Below are 23507 nucleotides of genomic sequence, written 5' to 3' on the forward strand. Positions count from 1 at the left end.
TTCGCACGCTGGCCGATCCGTCTATGCAGGTATCCACGGGCGCACCTGCAGGACCACGCCCTCAGGCCTTTCTCACGTGTTCATTCATTAGCGTTTCCACTGATCACAGGTGGGGCGCTACCCGCTCCGCAGCTTCCGGCACTGAGCACACAATAGTGGCGGGTCTAACTAGCCCAGACTAGTACATCGATGGGGCCATGTGCAGGCTGGCCTCCCTGGGGAAGTCACAGGAGTCAGGAGCTGGTAAGCAGAGACCCACAGAAGGTGGGAAGGGGCGTTCCAGGCACAGGGTACAGTCACAAAGACCCCCTCAGGTGAGAACGGCCTCCCCGACCAGATGGAACTTGAGGCTGTTAAATGCTGCATCCAGGAGGACTACCCGAAGAGGCTGTCCCAGGCTGAGGCCAACTTGGGCATTAAAGTCACACTCCGCCTCTGGCTGAAGATGGGAGGACTGGTGGATAGAGGCAGAGGAAAGAGACCCCAGGAGGATCCGTGTCTCCTGTGGGAACATGCCCTTTCCCCTAGAGGGCCAGCTAGGCCCTGCTCTCAGATCTTGGAGTGCAGGCCAGAAAACTCTCCTGAGCAGGATCCTTGCTGCCCAAGATGGGCATGAGGATGAGCCTGTGACCCTTCCCAGCCGAGAAGAGCCAGTCCTGGGGCTTCAGCAGTTCTGGACCACTTTGCTAAGCTGGCAGCAGCTACTTGAGTCCTGACATGGCCCCAAGTAGGGAGTACAAAACTGAGATAAAGAAAACAAGTAAGGTGGATTTAAGTTCCACAGGAGATTAACCTGGCTCCCAGATCTCACGGGGCCTGAAGCCAGGCACACTGATGTGAGCAAATAAATTCCCTTCTACTTCAGTCTGAAGGAAGAGGGTTTCAGCCCAGGCCTCAAGGATCACAGAGTGAGAACCCTGCCAAGGGGGCCGTCCTCTAGCTGCCCCACTCCCTCTGTCCCAGAGCCTAGTTCTCCAGTCCTGAGCTGTGTGGCTCTGGACTCATCTGTGAGCTGGGGATAATGAAATTACCCTCGGTGAGGTGGCCGCCCAGCCCTGGTGCAGCGCCTGACAATGCATTGTCAATGCCCCCAGGGGACTAGGCCTCAGTCTGTGCTCTGTCCAGCGTCCAGCAAGGGCCTGCAGCCTCGCCACAGTCCAGAGGCAGCCTTGTGTCCTCACATGTGGAAGTGCACAGCCCTGGAAGGCCAGAGGCCCCCCTGACCATGCTGCCTGTCCCTGTCCTTCAGAGCCACCAGCCACCACTGCACAGCAGGAGGGCTCACAGCTCTGACACACAGTCACACAACCTTTTGCCCCACCTTTTTTTTTTTTTTTAATTAAAACAGCTATCAGCCAACTGCCCCAACCCATCAGGGACAGGACCCTGGACAGGCAGTCCTTTCTTCAAAAAAATATATATATATTTTTTAAAAACAATACCAAAAGCAAATCCATAGCCCCTGTCGAGCCAGTCCCCAAGGAGAATGAGCTGGATGGTTCCCCTAGCACCTCTCTGAGCGGAGACCTTAGGCCCATCTCCCAAGACCCCAGCCTGAGCAGACAGGGCAGGTCTTAGCCTGCTGGTCCCCTAGCAGGTGACAGAAAAGTGATCGGCTCCAAACCATGCAAGAAAAACCAGCCAAACCCACAAAGCGAAAGAAAAAATCAGGAAGATAAATTAAAAAAATAAAGGTGAATCAATACCCCTAGAGGCAGCAGGCAAGGGCAAGGTGACCCCAGTGCCCTTAGCGCCCCGTCTGCCAGTGCTGGGGTGAAGGCCTCAGCGGCTCTGGCACCTGCCTTGTGGGGGCTCCAGGGAATTCACGTGGCTCATCCCCATGCTGGGCCCCCAGCCAATGCCGGGACAGAGGTGTGGCCAGCCTAGGCCAAGTGTGCAAAATCCATTCAGTCGAGAGATAAAAAAATATACAACTTGGGTGGCATCCAGGGCTGGGCCAAGGCAGTGGCCTGCACAAGGCAGGGTTGCCTTCTCTGTGAGGGGCATCAGGGCCCTCCGAGTCCAGAGTCTTGGGGTCCTTGGAGCAGCAGGGGCAGAGGCACTGGGGGTCCCCGATGGTCTGGTTCTTTGGCACTTGGGACCTTGCCTGTCAGGCAGGAGCAGCCCCCTGGATTCCTCTTGGGTGCCCAAGGCCAGGGCGGCAGTAGCTTATGGGTGTAGGCAAGCACTGCCCCAACAGAGGGTTGGAGCAGGTCCAAACCCTGCCCCTACGAGTCCTCTCCCAGGATCTCCTTCACGAAGGCAGCGATGTCAGTCTTCTTGGTTTTGTACGAGGTGAAGAAAGGGTGCTCCTGAGGGTACAGAAGGCAGTCACCTTGGAGGGGCAACCAGCCAACTCCTAGTCCTAACCCGCACCCTGACCCTTCCAGCACCTCTGCCCTTGGAGGCCCTCCAGGTAGAGAGTGTTCAGGCTTCCTCCCCAGCTCTCTCACTACCATCCTCAACTCGCTCTTGCCTGCACACTCCAGGACTCTGCCCACAATGGGCCTTCCACGCGGAGTGCCCTCTCCGTCAGAGAGAAGATCCTCATTCATTCTTCGAGGCCCACTTCCCCTGCAAAACCTCCCGACACCTCCAAATAAAACGGCCCACCTGCCCTGCTGGCCCTCTGCCCCACTCCAAGGGCCTGGCATGAAGGGTGAAAGAGGGAGCCAGAGTACACAGTGAATGAGAATGAGCGACAAAGTTCCTCAAAGAATTTTGAATGCAGAGGCAAGCCAGAGGAGCTGCCCACTGCTGTGCATAGAGGCAGCCCTCTCCCACAGAGCCCCACCCACACTCACCATCAGCTCCAGGTAGCTCATGCGTTCCGCGGGGTTCTTTCTCAGGCTAGGAGAGAACAGGGTAGGCTGGGGCCAGGATGGCAGGGAAGCGAATCCAGCCCATCCAGGCCAGTCAAGTCAGGCTGGGCTCAGCCCTGCCCAAGCAGCAGAGGGACACACATGCTACCGAGGCTCAGGAAAGAAACGGCTGAACTGTCCTGGGGGCTTCCAAGGGCAGAGTGGGATCCGTGGTGCCCACCACAGAGACTGGACCAATAGTGACCTAGGGGACTTCCAACGATCCCAATACTAAAATGCTACCATTAACCATCATATGCTTGGTGTCCTTAATCGAGAGAGGAAGCTCCTTACCATGGGTCCTGGGAGAGAATGATCCTGTCTGCCTGGTGCACCTGTTTTAAGACTTTCTTCTTGTCCAGTGAAAGAAAGAAAGGCTGTGAATTCTCCCCTGAGTGTCTCTCTGGCCACAGCACATAGCTGTTGGTATGTTATACTCTCAGTCTTCACTTCTCACTACTTTATAATTTTATGTTTTAGATCTCTTATAACCCAAGAGTATACTAGAAGAATTTACTTTTGATTTCCTTGTAGCTTTTTTCTCCATAGTTATGTATTTCCTGTTCCATCTAATTCCAGTCAGAGAATGTAGCCTATAAGACTTTATCTCCTGCCTTTTCCCTTATTTCCTCTGTAATCTCAAACATAATTAATCTTTATAAGGATCTTGTGGGCATTCTTTAATGTGATACAAAGTTCTAAACATCAACAAAAGCAAATTTACTGTGCATTTAAATCCTCCATATACTCTTCATTTTCTTTTTTGATCTATGTGATCTGTCCATTTCTAGAGGAACTGTATTAAAAACTCCTCCCAGGACCATAGCTTGTCAAATTATCCTTATAACTCTAACTATTTCTGCCTTCTATTTTGATGCTGTTATTGGGGTTTATCTGCTCAAAAAGGAGACCGGGCTCAGGGAGGATGGGATCAGGCCAGGGCAGGGAGGGGTACTGACTGGGCTCAGGGAGGCCCTCAGGTCTGAGCAGGGTTGAGACTCACCACTGCGCAGTAAAGTCCACAAACTCAGGGGAGAAACGGTCAGCTGGGAGCTGGGGGGACGGCTCCTCTACCACCTGCTTCAGCTGCTGGAAGGGGGTCCCCCAGGACTCGTAAGGAAATCGCAGAATGGCCATCTCGATCTGCAGTGGAGATGGCACCACTGGGTCAGAGACACCCACACTCTGCACACGGAAGCAAAGCCTTCAAAGATCCTGCCTGTCCTGGTCCAGCATCCAGAGCTGGGCTGTGAGGCAGGTCAAGGGGCTGACAGGTGACATCAGTCCAAAGATGAAAGCCAAGGGGACAGAGGAGTTAGTTCTGTCCCAGCCAGCAAAGACTATAGCTCATGATACAAATTCAACCCTGGGTTTTGACTGGCTTGGCTATCAGGTTTTCAAACAATCTGAATTCAGAAGGTTTTGCATTAAAACCCAGGTTCCAGCTAACCTGGAAAAATCAGAGGGCTGGCAGCCTGGGGTGCTCCCGATAAGGCCACTGTCACCAAAGAGCCTTAGAAGAGTGATCAGCTTCGAAGTTCCCCACAGACCACTCCCTCCTCCCCAATGTCTCAGCAATACCTTAGCTTCTGCTACCGCTTATGTGGGCTGTTGTTATTAGTGAAAAGGCAAGCAGGAAACGAAACGATTTTCATGAGCTTCAGGAGGAATGTTAGGACTGAGAGGTTCATCTCTTGGACTATGCAGCAATCCATCAGGCCCCATTAGGAAATGAAGTCCGCAGCCCTTCCTCCTCCACAAAGCCCCCACCACCCAGCCACCAACACCTGTAAGCCCATCTCCAGTGCTTCCCCCTCCAGGGAGCCTTTCCCCTCTGTTCCTGTCACTGTTTCTCCCCGACTCCCTGGACACAATGCTGCCATGGCCTCATCGCTTCTACTAGACCCAGATCTCCCTGTGCCCCGTGCCTCGCCTGCAGGTGTCATTTGTAGGAAAGAATGGCTGTCTCACAACAACCTCTGCTTCCAATTTTGACTACTGACATGAAAATTCAAGTCCACTTCCCTGACAAGCGATTACCACTGACATGAAAATTCAAGTCCACTACCCTGACAAGCGATCACTGTAATAAACAGGAGAGACCTCATCTCAAGCAGATGCACCAAAACAGGTCACTAGTTGTGCTCAGAAAGGACCTTCTCATCAGGCTCCAGGCTCCTTTCCAGCCAAGACACAAACAGGCCCACAGATGGAGGTGACACAGTGTGGCGGGAATGGCTATGACCCTGGATTTTCATAAGGCAAAGACAGCCTCCTTTTCTTCCTATAGTTTCCACTGACTCCGGCACACAGGAGTGAGGACCCTGCCTGGGCTGCAGAGAAGGATGCAGTGGCCACCAGAGCTCAAGGACGAAAACAGAGAAGTGCCCAAACCTTGGACCTAGTCATTCCTCTCCTGGTAATTTTTTCTAAAAGAGCTCAAAAAATGAAAACATAAGCAGCCTCTGGGCACAGAGACACATAGTATGGCATTATCTGTGGGAGTAAAAGTGGAGAAGCAGCAAGAACGAGCAGGGCAGGGCTGAGCCTCGCCACTGTTGTGAAGCCCTCGTGCACAAGGAGCCAGTTGGTCTGGGGCTGGCTGTGCATTCTCAGTGAGCACCACGAGCCCTGAGGAAGTCTAACAGGCAAGTCGTCACAGACGAGAGCGGCATAACGCTGCCCTAACCCAGGGAGGGCGTGAGGCACCTGCAGACACTCCGCTAAGGACACCATAATCTTTGATGGCACTATCTCTTCTCACATCATGAAGCCAACCAACCCTTCTGTCCACGCTAGACTATCTGGCCCCCAGAAGCTCACAGACCTGGCACAGTCCCCACCTGTGCTCCACCCGACCAGCAAGGGTGCCCCAGGCCGTACCATGGTGATGCCGAGGCTCCAGACATCAGACTTGACATTGTAGCCTTTCTGGTTCAGCTCTGGGTTGATTCTCTCGGGCTGGAAGAGAAGCCAGAGCAGGGTCACCCAGGCCCCCTCAGCTGGGTCTGGTTGCCCCCAACAAAACGTAGGGGCCAGTGCTCACTCATCCTCCCTCCCCTAGAGCAAGTGTGGAAGCTGAGGCTGGTGAGGGCCAGGGTCTCGAGGTGGAAGCCTAAGTCTTGCCACACAGCTGCCACACCTGGAGGTCCCCCCTTGGGGTATTGGCAACTCCCACAGGCCCCACCAGCCACCCCCCTGAGGTGAAACCTATTATCCAAATGGACACCGTGGGGCCAGTCAGAAAGGGGTGGAGAGGGCTGAGCAGGAGACTCCCTCTAGAAGGAAATTCGGGGTCTGGGGAGGCCTCATTCCTGATGGAGCAGGAGGACACAGCTAGGTGCCTGAGCCTGGCTGCTTCCTCTGGGCATGACCTGGGAACCACTTACGGCCATGTAGGGTTTGCAGCCAGCATCCATTGTCTTAGCCACAGAATCCACCAAGTAACCACTGATCCCAAAGTCACACATCTTCACGTGGCCCTCCTTGTTGATAAGGACGTTGGACGGCTTCACATCTGCCAGAAGGAGGACACGCCTTTCAGCTACTGGTGGTTGGCCCCCACTGCCCAGGTCAGAGCTGGTAGCCACATAGTCAGGAGCCCCAGGCTCCAGCCACAGGTGGGGAGAGAAGTTGGCTCCAGGGCTTCCCCCAGGACCATGTCTTTGCAGCTTCACAGTTGGGACTCAGCCTCCACTTACCAGTGCAACCTTTGGCTCTGGAGTCCACCCAAATGCAGGGAACCCATCACTAACAGTATGAGCACTGTAAACCACCCAATATCCACCCTGAGGGGTCAGCCGTCTTGGCCAGGAAGCACAAGGCAACAGCTCAAACACAGGAGGCAGGTCTGTGGGAAATCCCAGAGCCCCAGGACTCAAGGTGGACACGGAGTGGGCACAGAGTGAGCTAGGCGGCACAGCGGGGCCGTCCAGCAAGCACACGCACAGGAGACATGTGCATCCCTCCTGCCTTTTCTGAGGACGTCTGCAGGGGCTCAGAGAGACGCCCAAAGGGTCCACGAAAACCTGCCAATAGCAGTGACCCGGGGACCACTGAGTGGTCAAAGGGGCTTAGCCCAGTGAACTCCGTGTGGAAAAGCAGACTCCTCAGAACACAGAGGGAGGGGACGGGCAGGACACACACAGCCCCACTGAGTCTCAGAATCATTGGCTCAACTGGGAGGCTGAGAACAAGCAAAACCAACCCCATGAGAAAATCAGTGGAGTCGGGGACTGGGGTGTCACAGGGCAAGAAAGGGAGGGGAGGGTGGGCGTGACCCAGTGTAAACAATGATCGGATTCGTGCAGCGGTACACACCCCACCTGCACACTCCTCAACACGTAAACAACACATAAAGACAAGATGGGCTGGCTTTCCCAGGATGAAGGGCCACCCTGTCCGTGCTCTGAGCACCAGGGAACAAAACGGGGACTGGGCCTGGGGGCTGACGGGAATGGCTGAGAGGAGTGGACAGCGGCCTGGACCCAACGGGCACATCACAGCCTGTCACCTCCCAGAGCCTCGGCACTGCAGGCCCAGCAGGACCGCGGAGACGTGTGTGTGAGGCCAGGCCCCTCCTCCCCAGCCAGTCCAGGCACTGACCTCTGTGGATCACGGACAGCTTGCTGTGCAGATGTTCCAGGGCCCTCACGATCTGGCGTTTGGGGTGGGAGGTGGGGAGAGACAGGTCCATCAACAGTGACAAAGCTATAAGACTCCCCAGCCAGGGCGGTCTGTCGCCCTCTCCCAGGTCACACCCAGCCCCTCACCACCTGAGGCTCCCGCCCACATCCCAGCCTTTGCTGTAGCATCCTGGCCACCCTGATACTGATACACCTGGTTCCTGCACTGCTCTGAATGGGCCAGGGTCTCAGGTGATGTGACCAAGACCCTGGCGAGTCTGACTTATGAACCCCCAGAATGCTGTCCCTCCCTCCATCAGACTCCTGGGTAGAATCTGGCCATTCTGCAGCCTCCTTGCATCCATCCCACCTCCCCTACCAGCAGTCACTGGGCTACATGCTCAGAGCCACTCCCCACAGGAATCACCCCAAAGATCCTGACTCAGCGCCCTGGGGGGGGTATGTTTACATGTTTGCAGCTGCAGTCAGGGATGAGGACCACAGGTACACAGACCCCATTCGCCTTCTGCTTTGGCTACTGGGTGCTCATGCCCAGGGAGCTGCCTGCCCTAGGACACGCAAGCTCAAGAGGCAGAGCCGTGGTTTCCTCCCCTGACCGCGTGCCTCTGCGAGCTGCCTCCAGGCATCTTCAGGATAAGGAAGCTGTGAACACTAAGTCCTCTTCTGTGGCCTCAAAACTCAGGAACTGCACAGGAAGGCCCAGAGATTCTGGTTCTGCCAAATCTGTGTGGCTCCAGGGCCCCGGGGTCTCCTGAGCAGGCTCTGGTCCAGGGTGGGGGCACCTGGGGCTTCCAAGGGCAGCAGCCCAGCTGCAGGGCCACAGCTAGAGGCCACACGGGGGGCCCAGCTCTGCCCAAGACACTACCATTGGGACACCCCCAACCCCACTTACAGACACAGCGATCTCCCCGAGAATGTCTTCTGGAATCGTCATGCCCTTGTCTAGCACCTTCCGATAGAACTTGTCCAGGGATGTGTCCATGAGCTCCATGCAGATCCACACATCTCCCTGCAGGTGGACAGCCATAGCTCAGCCACATCTGCCCAGCGCTACCTGGCCCAGCATCCTCCCATGCCCATCCCCATGGAGCCAGCCAGCCCCTGACACACCTCCACCCCTCAGCCCTCAGGGGTTCTCTGACCTCCCAGCCCCTCCCCGCCAAGGCTCACCCACACTGCTGGGTCCATGTGGCAGCCTTCCCTGACTGCCACCTTGGCTCTGCCCTGTCAGACTCCTACTTCCACGGCTCATCCCAGCTCTGATCCTGGCCGATGGGTCCCTTCACTGGCAACATACTCTCCCCACCCCGACGCCCCATCCAGGACAGCCTTCTGAGAAGGCTGGCTGCAGATCCCCTGGGGTAAGCACAAGCTCCTGGGCTCCCTGCCAGCGGGGAGGCTGGCTGTGTCTCCTCACCTCTCTAAAGAGGGCCCCATAGAAGGTGACGGTATAAAAACAGTCCACCGTGCGCATGTTGACGTCCAGGTCCATGAGCAGGCGCTTCTGCTCCTGAGAGTTCACGGTGGCCCGGATGCGCTGCAGGAGGAGGGGCTGCGGTCAGAGCCCGGGCCACAGGGGTGTAGCCCCAGGTGCCCCCGGCTCTGAGGGCCCTGGGTCAGGGACACTGCTCACCTTCACGGCCATGATTGTGCCACTCTGGGCATGCCGCACCTTCTCCACCACCCCATAGGCACCTCGGCCCAGCTCTGAAATGGTCACCAGGTCATCCGCCTCCACCTCAAAGTTCTTAGGGGACAGAAAGGAGAGAGGGTTCAGGGGGGCCAAGTCAGGTACCAGTGGAGATGCTGGGCAACAGAAGGAGAATCGGCAGCCAGTCAGACCTGTGCTCAAGGCTTGCACCAGCCACTTCTGCTGTGTGTCCTGGGCTAAGTCATGTAACCTCTCCGAGCCTCCCCTCACCTTCTCTAAAACAGGCACAGCACCTACATCGGAAGGCTAATACAGGGCGTCAGCACATCAGCATGGGAAACGCTCCCAGCAGTGCTGGGCCCTAAAGAGATGCCCTTTTTCTCTCGCCCCACCCTCTCAGGTGGCTCACTTATTCATCACCTACGGTGTGTAAGGCCCTGTTTCAGGCTCTGGGGACACAGACAGGACAAAAGAAAGGCCTTGCCTCCCAGGGAGCAGCGGGGCCCTGGTCGCCCACCCTCCCTCTTGACCTGCTGCCAGAGGAAACAAGCAGGCAGATGAACAAGACTCCTCAGCATGTCCTGTGGGCAGCACACGGCCTCCCAAGGGAACCACTGGCATCGGGAGGTGCCAGTGAAATGCAGGCCCTTTGGGCAGAGCCAGGGATCTGCACACTGAGCACCGTGACTCTAGCTCCCCAAGGCCCAGGAGGTAGCCACCAGATGGGCCACCTGGTCAGCATCGGGGAGCCAGCCCCCCTCCACAGCCCAGCTCTGTCTCCACCCACAGACACCTCCCAGGGTCTATTGACACCTACCCTGTCTCCAATGGTGATGAAAGCCCGGGAGTCCAGGTTCCGGGGGAGCCTGCAGGGGAGAGCGGAGATGTGAGCCCCAGAGAGCTCTGCCCTCTCAAGGGGGTCCCCGCCCTCCCCCCAGTCACCAAGCATCTGCGGGGCAGCACATGGCCTGTCACATGGACACGCCCTCAGAAGGGCAAGGAGGGCTCCGAGAGGATGTGTGAGGCAACGGCCCCCGCAGCTGCTTAGAGGAGATGCCGCCCACACAGGTGGCCTGGCCCCCACACTGGCCCCTGCAGGAGGCCTTCCAGAAAGCACCAGAGGCCAACTCACGTGGGGCTGGGCGCCGGCGGCTTGGACATGCAGGAGATTCGTAAATCCTTTTTCCTCCTGGACTTTCCTAAAAGGGAGAAAAGAGCATGCAGTCAATCACTGGTCAACCAACATCCCCAGGGACAGAGAGGGACAGACTCCAAGGGCCCAGCACTGACACAGATGCCAAGGGCCTCTGTGGTCAGTGCCGGGATGGGACCCCAAGGCCTCCAGGCACCCACAGGACATGTCCAGCCCAGGCTAGAGGGTCCAAGCCCCGCCGGTCATCCTGAAATAGTCACTCCACGGTCGTCTGAGAAAAGACAGCACCCCCAAGGAAGATGCGCCTGCTCCCCAGCCCCCAAGAGGTCCCTGCGCTCCCAGGCCTGAAGAGTGAAAGCTGAAGTCCCAACACCCAGTACCTCTGAGCATGATCCTACTTGAGATTTACAGAAATGACCAGGTCACAGTGAGGTCACAAAGTGGAGCCCTGATCCAACACAACAGGCTCCTTAAAAAGGAGAAGCTTGTACATAGAGACAAGACATGCATCAGGGAGGAAGACGACCATCTGCGGCCACAGCAGGACCAGCTCTGTGACACCTAGATGGGCTCCAGCCACGAGACAGGAAGTCCAGTATTGAAGCCACCCAGCAAGTGGGGCTTTGTCTGACAGGCCTTACCCACAGCCAGACCCATGGGCCAGGACCCTGTGTGCAGGCGCCCATGTGCAGGGCCTCTGTGTGCAGGCCCTGTGTGTGCAGGTCCCCTTGTGTGCAGGCACCCGTGTGCAGGCCCCGTGTGTGCAGGCACCCCATGTGTAGGCCCCACATGTGCAGGCCCCCTGTGTGCAGACCCCCTGTGTGCAGGCTCTGTGTGTGCAGGAACCCGTGTACAAGCCCCATGTGCAGGCTCCCTGTGTGCAGGCACCCGTGTGCAGGGCCCCTATGTGCAGGCCCTGTGTGTGCAGGCGCCCATGTGCAGGCCCTGTGTGTGCAGGCGCCCGTGTGCAGGCGCCCGTGTGCAGGCCCTGTGTGTGCAGGCGCCCGTGTGCAGGCCCTGTGTGTGCAGGCACCCGTGTGCAGGCCCCCTGTGTGCAGGCCCCCTGTGTGCAGGCCCCGTGTGTGCAGGCGCCCGTGTGCAGGCCCCGTGTGTGCAGGCGCCCGTGTGCAGGCCCTGTGTGTGCAGGCACCCCATGTGCAGGCCCCGTGTGGGCAGGCCCCCTGTGTGCAGGGGCCCTGTGTGCAGGCCCTGTGTGTGCAGGCGCCCATGTGCAGGCCCCCTGTGTGCAGGCCCCCTGTGTGCAGGTGCCCGTGTGCAGGCCCTGTGTGTGCAGGCACCCCATGTGCAGGCCCCATGTGTGCAGGCCCCATGTGTGCAGGCCCCCTGTGTGCAGGCCTTGTGTGTGCAGGCGCCCGTGTGCAGGCCCTGTGTGTGCAGGCGCCCGTTTGCAGGCCCCCTGTGTGCAAGCCCTCTATATACAGGCCCTCTGTATGCAGGCCCTGTGTGTGCAGGCCCCATGTGCAGGCCCCATGTGCAGGCCCCTCTGTGTGCAGGCCCTGTGTGCAGGCACCCTGGCCTCTCTCAACCTCAGCTGCCCCAGAAAGGGCCCAAGTGGAGAAGCATGAGGATCCACAGTCACACCTGATGCCATCAGCACTTCACCCCAACTCACTCCCAGCTGGTGGGGGGTGCGGAGGGGGTGGGGGTTGGCGGGGGAGATAAGCCCAGCAGGCTTACAGGGGTCAAAGCAGGGCAGACTCAGGCCTGAAGCTGGACCCAAGGTCTCATCTCACCCCTGCCCACTGCCCCAGGAAGGCTTCACGCCTCTGGGCCTCAGACTCCCCATCTGGGAGGAGCCCTGTCCCCAGCTCCAGCTGGGGCATGAGGTGAGAGGGGACCAGCAGGGTCCAACCTTTCCAGGAGTAGGCCCAGATCCCTGGACAGGACTCCCTGAGGCACAGGCAGGGCCAGCTCTGGCCAGGCTCATTCTCTCCACACCTGCAGAGTTTGTTCCTTTGCTGTTTGAAGTTTGCCAACATCAAGGGCCCCAGGAAGCCCGCTCCCCTCCCCAAGGAGCTGGATGGGCCTGAGCCCCAAGGCAACACCTCCTCAGCCCACACCTCCTGGGGACCAACGAGGGGTCACCTCTCCAAGCAGTCGTGTCCCCGCCTCTTGGCCAGCTGAGAATGTGGCCTGGTGCCCAGCCTTCAGTTGGTGCTGAAGAAGAATTGGCATCGCAAGCACTGGGCAGCCCTGGAACTAGACCACCCGGAATAGAAACAGTGACCACACGCCTCTCCTGTGGTCCATGCCTCCTCCAGCCTCCCGCCCAAGACCTGCACCCCTTGCCACGGTGTGCACACCCTCTTGAAGCCACCTCTGGACTGGGTTTGGATCGAGCCTCCAGCACCCCCTGCTGTACAACCTCAGCACCTCATCTGTGAACCCAGATGGGCCCCTGAGCTTGGGCCCAGCAGTGGGGGGGCTGGCACGGCTGTCCAGTGACGGGCGGGAGCATCAGTGCCCCTGGGGAGACAAGGCCCAGGCCCAGCTGTACTTAGAGCAGGGTGAACCATCCACCTCTGGGAGGGGCTCCAGCATCTGCCTGGGATGGGTGGGCAGACACCTGCAGCCTCTCCTCAGAGAGCCCCCAGGCCCCCTTCATCTGTGGGCCTATCTCCCCAGGCTGGGCGTCCTGGGCTGGAGCATCCTGGCTTGTGGGGCGGCACCTCTACCCCACAGATGCCAGTAGCACACCAAGTTGCCGAATGTCTTCAGACCTGGCCTCAGGGCCTGCCTGCTCAGCGATGAGGGGACGGAGGCTGTGAGCTGGATGGCTTGGGGTCCTCTCATGGACTCTGCAGATGAGTAGGGCCACAGGAGGTGGGGGCACAAGGGAGGTGGGGTCCCAGGGCTTAGGAAGCCAGCGTGTGGCCAAGTGGCCACCTCGCCACTGCGGGGTGGTGGGCTGTGGGGCGGGCAGGGCTGCTGGGCTGAGCGGCTCCGGCCCAGCCTGGTGCTCCCTGTGGGCTCAGCACTGGGGGCGCTGTGGCAGATGTGGGCCTGGCTGTGGAGGCTCCTTGGAATGGAGAGCCCTGGTTTCCCTAAGTCAGGTGAAGCGAAGAGCTTCTCCTCCGGGGGCATCATGGCGCCTAGAGGAGACAGGAAAGGCCTGCGTGTGAGTGGCAGGCTGCTGCTATCATGGACAAGAGGGCGTTAAGAGTGAGGCCCCCACCTCCGACAACCAGCCATGTTGCCTTGTCTGTAAAAATGGGATGAAATCACTCCACACTGAGGTCATGGCTGGGCAGCTGGCACACCCCTGTGCTAGGGGCAGGCTCCAGGTGCCCAGTCAGGTCCTGAGCAGGCCTGGGCTGGAGGCACAGAGGCGGGGACGTAGCTCAATGCAGGCTGGGCGCTGCTCTAAGTGCTGTATCTGACTACTCAACAGGCAGGTGCTTTTTTTCATCCCCACTGTATGAATGAGGATGCTGAGGCTCAGAGAAAGAGGAGGGACTTACCCAGGACCACCCAGCCTGTAAGGCACAAAGGTGGGATTTGAACTTGTCGCAGAGAGAGCCTTGCTTGTGGCGACAGGGTTGCACAAGAGCCGAGGCAAGTGTGGAGTGAGTGGAGACCCAGCTCTGGGGTTGCGGGCTGTGCTGTCAGGGCACATGCTCACCGCCTGGGTCAGGGCCTTTGGCCAGGACTGAGCCTCCGCTGCTGGGACCCAGACATTGGGCTCGAAGTGCATCCCTTTACACTCCCTGATGGCGCCCAAACACCTCTGCTGACGCCCGAGGCCCTTCACTCATCCCCTTGGACCATTCGCTTGTGAAAATCTTAAGACAAACCCTGGAAGCTACACAATGATGCAAGTCAATGAAAGTCAGGGCTGGTGGTACAGCTGCCCAGGTGGAACACTGTACCACTGGGAACTTGAGATTCACTTGACGCAATAACAGCTACAGACGCTCAGTGCTTCCACATGTTAACACGCTGACCCTCAACGGAGGCCCCAGTATCACCCATGGTGCAGTTCCTCACTGCCGGCCAGTTCCGGCCTCTCCCCACCCCGACCACACACCAGCGCTGGCCCCACAGACCATGGTGTTGATGCTGGCCCAGGACTCCTGCAAGTCAGTGAACTTAAATACACCACATGTACCTTAGGGCTCGATTTAAAACAACAATACAGAAATGATGAGCACAAAAGTCAGGACAGTTATCAGAAAGAGGCAACACTGAAGGGCTTCAGGGGCACAGAAATGTGAGATTTTTTTTAGCTGGGTGTCAGGAGTACAGAATTCCCTTTTCTTTATTCCTTAAAATGCAGAGGTACATTCTATATAACCTTGTGGTGTCTGCGATATATGTGCAATTAAAACATAAAAGGAATGGATGCCCACCTGCTGGGAGGCATCAGCAGCGGCTGCAGGCCCAGCCCCCACACCACAGGAGGACAGTTCAGGGTTGCCTGGAGGGGCACCGGGCGGGGGGAGGGGTGACTGGACACAGCCTCCCAGAGAAGCCAGGACAACCTCTGGGTTGCCAGTTCAGCCTGCAGTGACACCCCAGAGCGGGGTCCTCAGGGCAGGGGGAGGGTGACAGGTACCTGTCCCCATCAGGATGAGTCTGGTGACCCTTTCTGGTGGGGCAGGGGTCCCCAGAGCCACTGAGGGGGAAGCAACCACAGAAGCATCTGGGCAAGAAGCCTGACTCATGTGGGCAATGCTGTGGGCACCTCCAAGAGGCACCGCCAAGGGGAAGCAGGTACAGTCCCTAGAGGCGATGAGCTCTAGCGTGCATAGCTGAGCTCCGGGCAGGCCCACCCCATCTCCCTCATCCAGCTGGCATGGGGCTCTCTGTGTGTTGTTCTTCCCCTGCAGCCCAACAGTGACCCCTCCCAAGACACTGGCAATGTTCCCCACGGCCACCAAGGCCCTGCCTCCCGGCTGCTCCCCATCAGCTCCATGGCGAACCTTGAAGCTGGACCTTCAGCATCACTCCCCCACCGCCTCCTTTTCTCCAGCCAGGGTGCTCCCCGGTCAAGACAGTCCTCACCCAACCCTGCATACCCACAGCAAGTGCCCTGCCTGGCCCTGAAGGGGCTCTGCCCACTGAGCGGCTGGCCTAGGAAGTTCCCACTCTCCTGACTCCTGGTGCCACATGCCCCACACTGTGGGGGAGGCAACCATCCCATTCTCTCTGCTCCCCACGAGCCCTCCCCAGGAAGGCCCAAAAGGCCATGAAGCTCCCGGCTCCAGTGTGAGGACCAGAGCCTGGCAGGTGCCAGCTGCAGCCAGAGTCGTGTCATAGGGCTTAAAGTCCACCATCAAGGTCCCTGTTCTGTTTGTTCATCCACCAACGAACAACTGCCACCACCATAACAACGAGAAAATAACAGATGACATTTGTTTGACAAACACTATCTCCCACCTTTACCACCACTCTGAGATGGGGGGTTGGTTACTCTCACTTGGCAGAAGAGGAGACTAAGGGTCAGAGAGGGCACTTGAGGAAGCTGGGAAGCAGTGGAGCGAGTCAGAATTTGAACACAGGCCCATCCACTCCTGAGCCCAGGCTCTGCCCCACTTCCTGTCTCACTGAGGTTCCTCGTAGGCAGAGGGCAGTCTCTGCTGTCCCTGTACCTGGTACTAGCGAGGGGGATGAGGCTGTCTACACACATGCTCACAGCTGCCAGCATGCAGGGCTCCCATACCCATTCTGCAGGTGAAGAAGCTGAGGCCTTGCATCTGAGAGCTGGGCAATGCCAGGGGACTGAAAGCATTACAGCGGGCAGTGGACGTCCAACATTACAGCGGAGGGGCTGGGCTGGGATCTGACCAGTCTTTGCCTCTGTGGGAGTTCAGGGCACCTCTGCTCCTCTGCAGCCTGGAGCCCCCAGCTGCACATCTGAGCAGGAGGAGCCCCTGGGCTGAGGGCGGCAGTCACCACCACCTGCTCCAGCTCCATGAGCAAGAGGAAGTTCCTGGGGGGATGGGCGAGGGGCCAGGAGCAGGGGTCTGGAGCCACCCAGTACCAGGTCCAAGGAGGGGGCCGCCTCCACGCCCAACCCATGACCAGAGGCCGGCCCATGAGGCGGGGACTCAGCCCCCCTCCCATCCACCAGCAGCCAGGCATTGGCCCTTTAAGCTGCAGCCGGCAGGCTGGCATGCCCCAAGAGTGAGTCAGTGCCCAGTGCCCGCTGACTCACCCGCCGGAAGCCTCCTGCTGCCCCGGCCCTCTCCCCGCACAAGTGGCTGAGAACTTTGCTCCCTTCAGGCCCTGAGCCACAGGCTGGCTGATAGACAGTTTCCTGTGCGTCACGCCAGGGGTGGGGAAAGTCCCCAAGATGCCACCTTCCAATCTTTCCAAGAGCCAGGGACAGGACAGGGAGGGGAGGGCAGCCACATGGCAGGAAGGGCCAGGACACTGTGCGTCTGCAGCCTCAGTGTGCCCAGGGGGCAGCAGGAGGATCAACTAGGAAGTGCCCATGGGGTCAGCACTCACAGTGCAGCTGGGGGCACCCCAAGGACAAATGTGGCTGGAGGCAGCAGACCCAGACTGTGCTATGCCCTCTGACCCTGGCTGCTCTCAGCCTCTGACCCTGGGCAGAGATGGCCTGTGAACAAGGGGGGCTGGGAAAATATCAGGGCTATGGGGCCTGGGGCCTCATGCACTCTTGGAAACTCCCCAGGCCAGTGGCAGAGAAGGCAGGGCAGGGCACCCCTGCAGGGCAGGAAGCTCAGAGGTAAAGCTCCCTAAGGTCAGGTGCCAACCACACCCTGCTTGGTCCAAATTCCTCAAGAAGGCGTGAAGGAGGACATCACTATGGGAGGGGCTAGGTCGAGCCACTCCTCCTGTCTGACCTCAGTTTTGTCACCTGTCAAATGGGCCTCACTGCAGTGAGCATGAAGTGTGCCAGCTGTAAAGGGTTGTGCACACATAAGGCACCATCTCTAGCTCAGGCCATCCTCCAGGTCAGGCATGGACTCAAGGAGATGCTTCTGGACAGAGGTGTGATGGGGGAAGGGGAAGTGTCCCACCAGCTCAGCCCAAGCACCCAGCACAGAAAAGGGACACAGGGGAGCACTGGGCACTGAGTACTAGAACCCCACCTCCATCTGTCACAGCTGTGTGACCTCAGGCAAGGTGCTGAACACCTCTGAGCCTCAGCTTCCTTGTCTGTGAATGAGGCTGTGAACCATAAATGGGTGAATGCATGGCACATGGGAAAAGTTTGGGATTTTCAGGGGTAGGCATTATGGCTTCCCTGCCACGTGTTGCCACAAACCCCAAAGAGGTTAAGGGTGTCCCTGAGCCTTGAGTAGACCCCTGACCCTCCATCCAACCCACTCAACATCATCCGTTATCCAGACTCAGAAACTGGAAACTTATCCTGGCCCTCTCTCTGCTGAGAGGCTCAGAGAAGACAATACCAGGGCTCAAGTCACACAGCATATGAGTGTTGCCCCAAAGTGCTTTATTCCTTCATATGCCTGACTCCTCTCCGTTCCCAACCTTGCAACTTTAATTTTTATTTTGATGAGGCATCCCCTGCCTGGAACAGCAGAAAGGGACTTCAAAAACAAACACTGCTTTGAATCTCTTCTTTCTGCCCATGAAAACCCTGTGGCCCAGAGAGGTTGATGGACCTGCCTGAGGTCTCACAGCCTGGCCAGGCTAGGCCTAAACCTGGAGCTGGGGAAGAGAAATGTCTGATTTCCCGGTTCCCAAGCTCCATGAGGTCGGCGCGGTGCAAGTCCCTGCCGGGTACTCACAGTAGCTAGGCAGCAGTCAGGGACCCAGCCTCCCACTTAGGTTAAGACTTAATTACCCTCTACCTGGCCTGCTGGGCTCAGGTCCACAGCCACTGCAGCCACCAGGAGCAGCAGCAGGGAAGGAGGACCCACACCCTCCCTGTGACCCCACAAGCACTCCAGCTGCCACCCCAGCCCCACCCAGAGAGGCAGGGATAACCCCTGATTAGGGCCCCTAAGGGCCAGCTGTTACCTTTCTCCTGCTCACTCTGCAGCTACAATCCAGGAGAGGCAAGGCCTGGATCCCACATGGTTGGGGCCTTTCCAGCAAGAAAAATGGTAACAGTAACACAGTCAGACTGTCTGCTAAGGCTTCTCATCATCATCACCCACAATTGCCTAGAACTCTTTAGTATTCACTATCTCACATCCTACGCCTGAAGTCCACGGAAGGTAGGTGTGATAAGGACACTCCTGCTGCTGGCGTGAAGCAGCAGGTTAGGGAGGCGGGGGCAGCCCATTCATTACGGATGTGTCCGGTTTGGAAATCTCTCACACAGTCCAGCCCTCTGAGACTCTGACATGCCAAAAACATCCTTTCCTTTTCCTGCCAAAAAAAAAAAAAAAATCCCCCTTTCACCCTCCAAGTCTCGTCCTCCCCCTCTGCATGACAAATCCTGCTGCCGCAGCCGCCACCTCACAAAAATTTCCAAGAAGGCCGGCTGCTTGGAGAAGACAAAAGCAAGACCATTGCATAGCCAGCAACCGCCTGGCAGTTGGCCCTGGACCCACAGACAGCGGGGACAGACCTGGTAGCAATCAAACCTGCACAAGAGGAGGTGAGCTCCCCTGGTGCAGAGAGAAGCCTGCAAGTTCAGATGAGCGGAGCCAGTGGAGAGGCCATGCAGTGGGGTGTGATGCGAGGCCAAGAGAGGTTCCCCCTCACCGAGACAGGGCTGAAGGATGGCCAGGAATGGGGCCATGGTGGGGCCTACTAGGATGGAGAGCCTTGGGGGAGAGGTAGGGGAGATCTGAGCTGGACTGTAGCCAGGACACCCACATGGGAGGAGGCGTTTAAAGAGAGATCCCCAGAAGGGCAGTTAAACCCCAGCCAGGATACAGCCCTGGGACTCAGGAGTGGAGCGGGTCTGGGTGCAAGATGGGAGTGAATCCCACCTGGGACCCAACTGAGGGACCCAGACTGGGAGTGTTCGTTCCTGTCCATGCTGCAGTTAAGGCCCAAATGGGGAGGTCCAAGCAAGGTTTCTGACCCGGTGTGGGGTGATCAGAACGAAACCTTCGCCAGAGTTCGGGCCCGAGACCGATCAGGGAGGGGTTCCGGGCCGGGAAGCTGCCCGGGTGCGGGCCCGGCCAGGAGACCGCGCAGAGGTCGGGTCCGCAGCCCGGGCGTTCCTACCTTTGGACGTGGGCACGCCGGCGGGCGGGCTCGGGGCAGGAGACTCCATGGTGCGGGCGGGTCCGGGCGGAGGCAGATCTAGTCCAGGGGGCGGTGGGCTCGGCCCGGGCGGAGCGCGCTCATGGCTACGGGCAGGCGGGCGGCCCGGGCGGCGGGCAGGGCGGCAACAGGGACTGACCGCGGCAGGCGGCGGTGCCAGACTGGGCAGTGCTGCAGGGCCCCGGCCGGACGGCACCGACGTAGGCCCCGCCCCGCGAACCCATTGGCCCTCCAGTCTCCGGGGCCTGCCCGTCAAACTCAAGCCTCACTCTCCATTGGCCCGGGGCGCGGCTCCTCCCACAGACTATCAAGCCCGCCCCTCACCGGGAAACCCGTCAGGCCCCGCCCCTCGGGGCTCGGGCGGGTCCTTCCCGCTGCCGGTCAGGAAACCAGCCCAGCCCACTCCTGGGCACGCCCCGCTGCAGTGCCCAGAAACCCTGTGTACCCCAGGCCCGCCCAGCTGCGGCCCGGGGAGCGGAAAAGTGGGTGCTGCGGGCGTCAAAGTGCGCCCGCCCCTGGTGGGGTCGAGATCACATCCCGCTTTGACTACTTCCTGGCCAGGCTGACCTGGGCAAGTCATGTCACCCCGGAGCCTGTTTCCGCGTCCCCGCCTCCAGGCGCTGCTGAAAGGAAGGGACCCAGGCTTCCGCAGACACTCAGAAGAGGTTTGTTGACTATTCATTCCGGACGGACCAGCCCTCTCTACTGCTCCCACGTGGAGCCTGGGGGATTTCAAGAGCCACTCACTAATCTGGCACTGGGACCAGGTCACTAGAATGAACAGTCTAGCAGAGGTCACGAGGTTAGTCCCTCACTTCACGTGGGCGAGAGTGTGTCACCTGCCAGGCACCTCACGTGAGGGAAGCAGATTCCACCACCTCCTAGAAAGGCTTGAAGCCTTCTCGTTTGTAAGATGAGGTGGCCATAGGGCCCACCCTCACAGTGATGAGGAGGCCCGATGAGATAAGGTGAGGCCTCATTATCATTATTTCCTCCTGCACCCGGGGCGTGGACAGAAAGACAGGAGCTATGGATTCAGCAGGTTATGAGTTCAAATGCCAACCGTGCCACTCAGAGGTGGGTGCTGAGCATCTCCATGCCTGCTGACATACCTGTGCTACAGGGACAGGGCAACCTCTCTGAAATGGGTTCATGAGTGTGAGCTCACAAGTGCCTGGCTTAGGGCCTGGCACTCACTAGATGCCCAGCAAGTGTTTGTGAACTTCCTATGGGAAACTGACCCGGGCTCACCACTCTTGGGTGTCTGGAGTGGCCCAGAGCACTTGGTCCCAAATGGGTCTTGTGACCTCGGGACCTGCTGCTTACCCACCTGGAAAATGGGCAACAGCACAGACACCTCCCCACCAAGACTGCAAGCCTGGTCCGGTGGGTTTTCTGGGTTTAGACCCCTGCCAACCGCTGGGACTTGTGCTCCCTCCGCACTGTTAGCGGGTTCTCAGTGCTGCCCCTTGTACACACGAATACCCGTCCTACCGTGAGGCCTGCGCCTCTGCTGTTCCCTCAGCCTGATACATCTTTTTCCCCCAGCCTTCCACCATGATTCCTGGAGCTGGTCCCTTTCATCCCGTAGGCCTCCTCTTTTTTTTTTTTTTTTTAAGATTTTTTGATGTGATCCATTTTTTTAAAAGTCTTTATTGAATTTGTTACAATATTGCTTCTGTTTTACCTGTTGGTTTTTTGGCTGGGAGGCATATGGGATCTTAGCACCCCAACCAGGGGTTGAACACTTGACCCCTTGCAGTGGAAGGTGAAGTCTTAACCACAGGGCCACCAGGGAAGTCCCCTGCAGGTATCCTCTTCAATGAACTACCTTAAGAGGCCTTCCGGCCATGCACCCAAATCAGTTGTATTCCTCTGCACAGCACTCACGCCACCAACACGTTTCCTATTTCCTCTGGACCGTCAGACCATCCTGGGCAGGAATCTTGCCAACTCGCTCTCTGCAGCACTCCTGTTGCACAGCCCAGGGTTGTGGACATGTTATGCTATGTTGCACAACCCTGTTCCACATAGTAGGTGCCTAAAAAATATGTAAGGAATGAACAAAGGAAGCATGGAAAGCATGCCGCAGACACTGGAAGCAACTCCTGTCCCAACCCAGCCTGCTCCTATGGCACCTATGACTCAGACGAGGCCTGCCATTGCAGGAGGTGACGCTTAGTCGGGGAGCCTGACATACAGCTGGAGAATCACAAAACTCCGTGTGGGCTGCTATAAATAGACATGTGAACAAGGTGCCAGACTCCACCTGGGTGAGGTCAGGAAGGCTCCTCAGAGGAGGTGACTTTGAGACTGGGCCTTTAAAACCAGGAGGAGCTCATCAGGCAGAGAAGCCAGAAACAGAGGGTTGGAGCTGCGCAGGGGACCACCTGTGAGAGCCCAGCTTGGATGCAGAGCTCCCTGGTTGCAGCCATGGCTGTTGGCCTCCCTCTGCCTCTAAGCAGCACAGCGAAGCTGGGTTTCCCCGACCACTCAGAAGCCAGGAGGGACTTTGGACAGGGTGCCTGTAGCAGAAAATAAGTCCCCAAACCCTTCCATGTGGACTCAGGGAAAGGGGTGTAGCCAGATCAGGATGTGGGCCCGGAGGTGGGTTCAGGGTGGGGGGTGGGGCTGGAGAGAGGATGGCTGAGCCCAGGATGGCAGCCCTCTGGGAGGTGACTCTTGAGGGAACCTCACAAGCGAAATGGTCAAATTAGATTACAATCGCCAGGGGATGTGTTCCCGGTAAAGGAGGGAAGAGACCGGCAGGCGTCTGGAGGCGGGGCTGTGATTTTAGAGACGGGGGAAGAGCCTCACTGCAGCCTCAGGAGGTGAGGGAGGGGAGGGAAGAGCATACCAGGGAAGGGAACGGCGTGTGCAAAGGCCTAGAGGCAGGCGCCCTGCTCAATCTCACGCCCTCGGCCCCCTCCTACTCGCAAGTGCACACACCCCAGATACACATGCATACAGTCGTGAGCACAGCGGGATGCACAAGCGTCTACCTGTCCGCGGAGCGGCCACTCAGGCTCAGGCACGTTCACAGACACCATCCACACGCACCATCCACACTCGCATACACACTCACACACACGCACGCACGCACGCGCACACACACAGCCCTGATGCCGCAGGGCATCCTCAGCTTGCGCCCACAGTGCCCTCTGGTGGCCAGTCCTGGCATGGTGGCTGGACCTCAGCTGGTCACTCTGTGGAGCCCTGGACACTGCCAGGACCTCTTCTGGCCCCCTCCCCGTGCTTCCTGCCCCCAGTTCCTCCGCAGCAGCCAGAGAGCCTTACAAAACAGGGCTGGCCAAGAACGCTCTGACGCTCATCAGAGAACCTCCCCAAGGTTTCTCAGCCCCAGCCACTCCCAGCCCCAGCTCTCCGCCCTGAACCTTCCTTTGCAAAGGCTGTTCCCTCAGCTGGGAATGCCCGTTCCTGCCTTTTCCACCTGACTCATTCCTACCCCTCAAGGCCCAGTTCTGAAACAGGGAGGGGAGGCTCTCCCTGACACTGCCCCCGAGGGACCCCAGCTCTGCCAGTGGCTGCAACCCCACCTGCGTCTCCAGCAGAATTGAGCTGCTCCAAGGTGGGGGCTGAGTTCTTTCTGGCTAGAAGTGGTGCTTTAGGGATGGAAGTAGTTACCTTTGAGCCTGGAAGGAGATGGGAGCCTCTTACTCAGGGTCAGGCCTGGATGCTGCAGTCTACACAGGAGGAAAGGTCATGGGTGGGGGTGCAGGGGCTCACCTGCTCTATCTAAGCTGTCATCACTCTTGAGTATCAGTGGTGAGTTCACACCAGTTAGGTGGCTCTATGAGAAAAACAGCAAGTCTTACTATGTGCTAATCCCTCAAAGCGCACCATTTTGTGGACTCACTATAAGCAAGCTGCGTGGAGGCATGACTGCTCTGGTCACTGCAGTGTCCCCACCACACCACAGGTGCACCGTAAACTCATGTGGAAGGCCCACAGTGCTGCAGCAGGGTGCGCGCTGCCGCCATCGTCTCTGTGTATCA

At 58.3% G+C, this 23507-nt stretch overlaps 1 protein-coding gene and 1 long non-coding RNA gene across 2 annotated transcripts; both read right to left on the reverse strand.

Annotated features, from left to right (window-relative positions):
* Positions 1-1310: 1310 nt before the first annotated feature.
* Positions 1311-19676, reverse strand: MAP2K3 (mitogen-activated protein kinase kinase 3). Its single transcript, XM_040245756.1, has 12 exons — positions 19453-19676; positions 10291-10357; positions 9976-10024; positions 9141-9254; positions 8925-9044; positions 8400-8516; positions 7467-7518; positions 6251-6378; positions 5745-5822; positions 3865-4004; positions 2805-2850; positions 1311-2312 (listed from the first exon to the last, which is right to left on the reverse strand). Exons 1-12 carry the CDS (start codon positions 19499-19501, stop codon positions 2229-2231), a joined length of 1044 nt encoding a protein of 347 aa, XP_040101690.1. The 5' UTR covers positions 19502-19676; the 3' UTR covers positions 1311-2228.
* Positions 19677-19964: 288 nt separating this feature from the next.
* On the reverse strand, positions 19965-22533 carry LOC120867362. The gene is made up of 3 exons (XR_005721864.1): positions 22494-22533; positions 21323-21532; positions 19965-20213 (listed from the first exon to the last, which is right to left on the reverse strand). It is a non-coding gene; the product is annotated as an uncharacterized LOC120867362 (long non-coding RNA).
* Between the last annotated feature and the right edge of the window lie 974 nt (positions 22534-23507).

This window comes from Oryx dammah, unplaced genomic scaffold (assembly GCF_014754425.2).
Source record: "Oryx dammah isolate SB20612 unplaced genomic scaffold, SCBI_Odam_1.1 HiC_scaffold_8, whole genome shotgun sequence".
NCBI classification, from domain to species: Eukaryota; Metazoa; Chordata; class Mammalia; order Artiodactyla; family Bovidae; genus Oryx; species Oryx dammah.

What these genes read in the sequence shown, in the direction of transcription:
- MAP2K3 (XM_040245756.1), bottom strand. Translation starts at nt 19,501, where the DNA reads ATGGAGTCTCCTGCCCCGAGCCCGCCCGCCGGCGTGCCCACGTCCAAA. An exon ending in CGGCGTGCCCACGTCCAAAG is followed by an intron (nt 10,358 to 19,452) that starts GTAGGAACGCCC and finishes TCTCCCTTTTAG; the next exon opens with GAAAGTCCAGGAGGAAAAAG. An exon ending in TGAGCTACCTGGAGCTGATG is followed by an intron (nt 2,313 to 2,804) that starts GTGAGTGTGGGT and finishes CTGTACCCTCAG; the next exon opens with GAGCACCCTTTCTTCACCTC.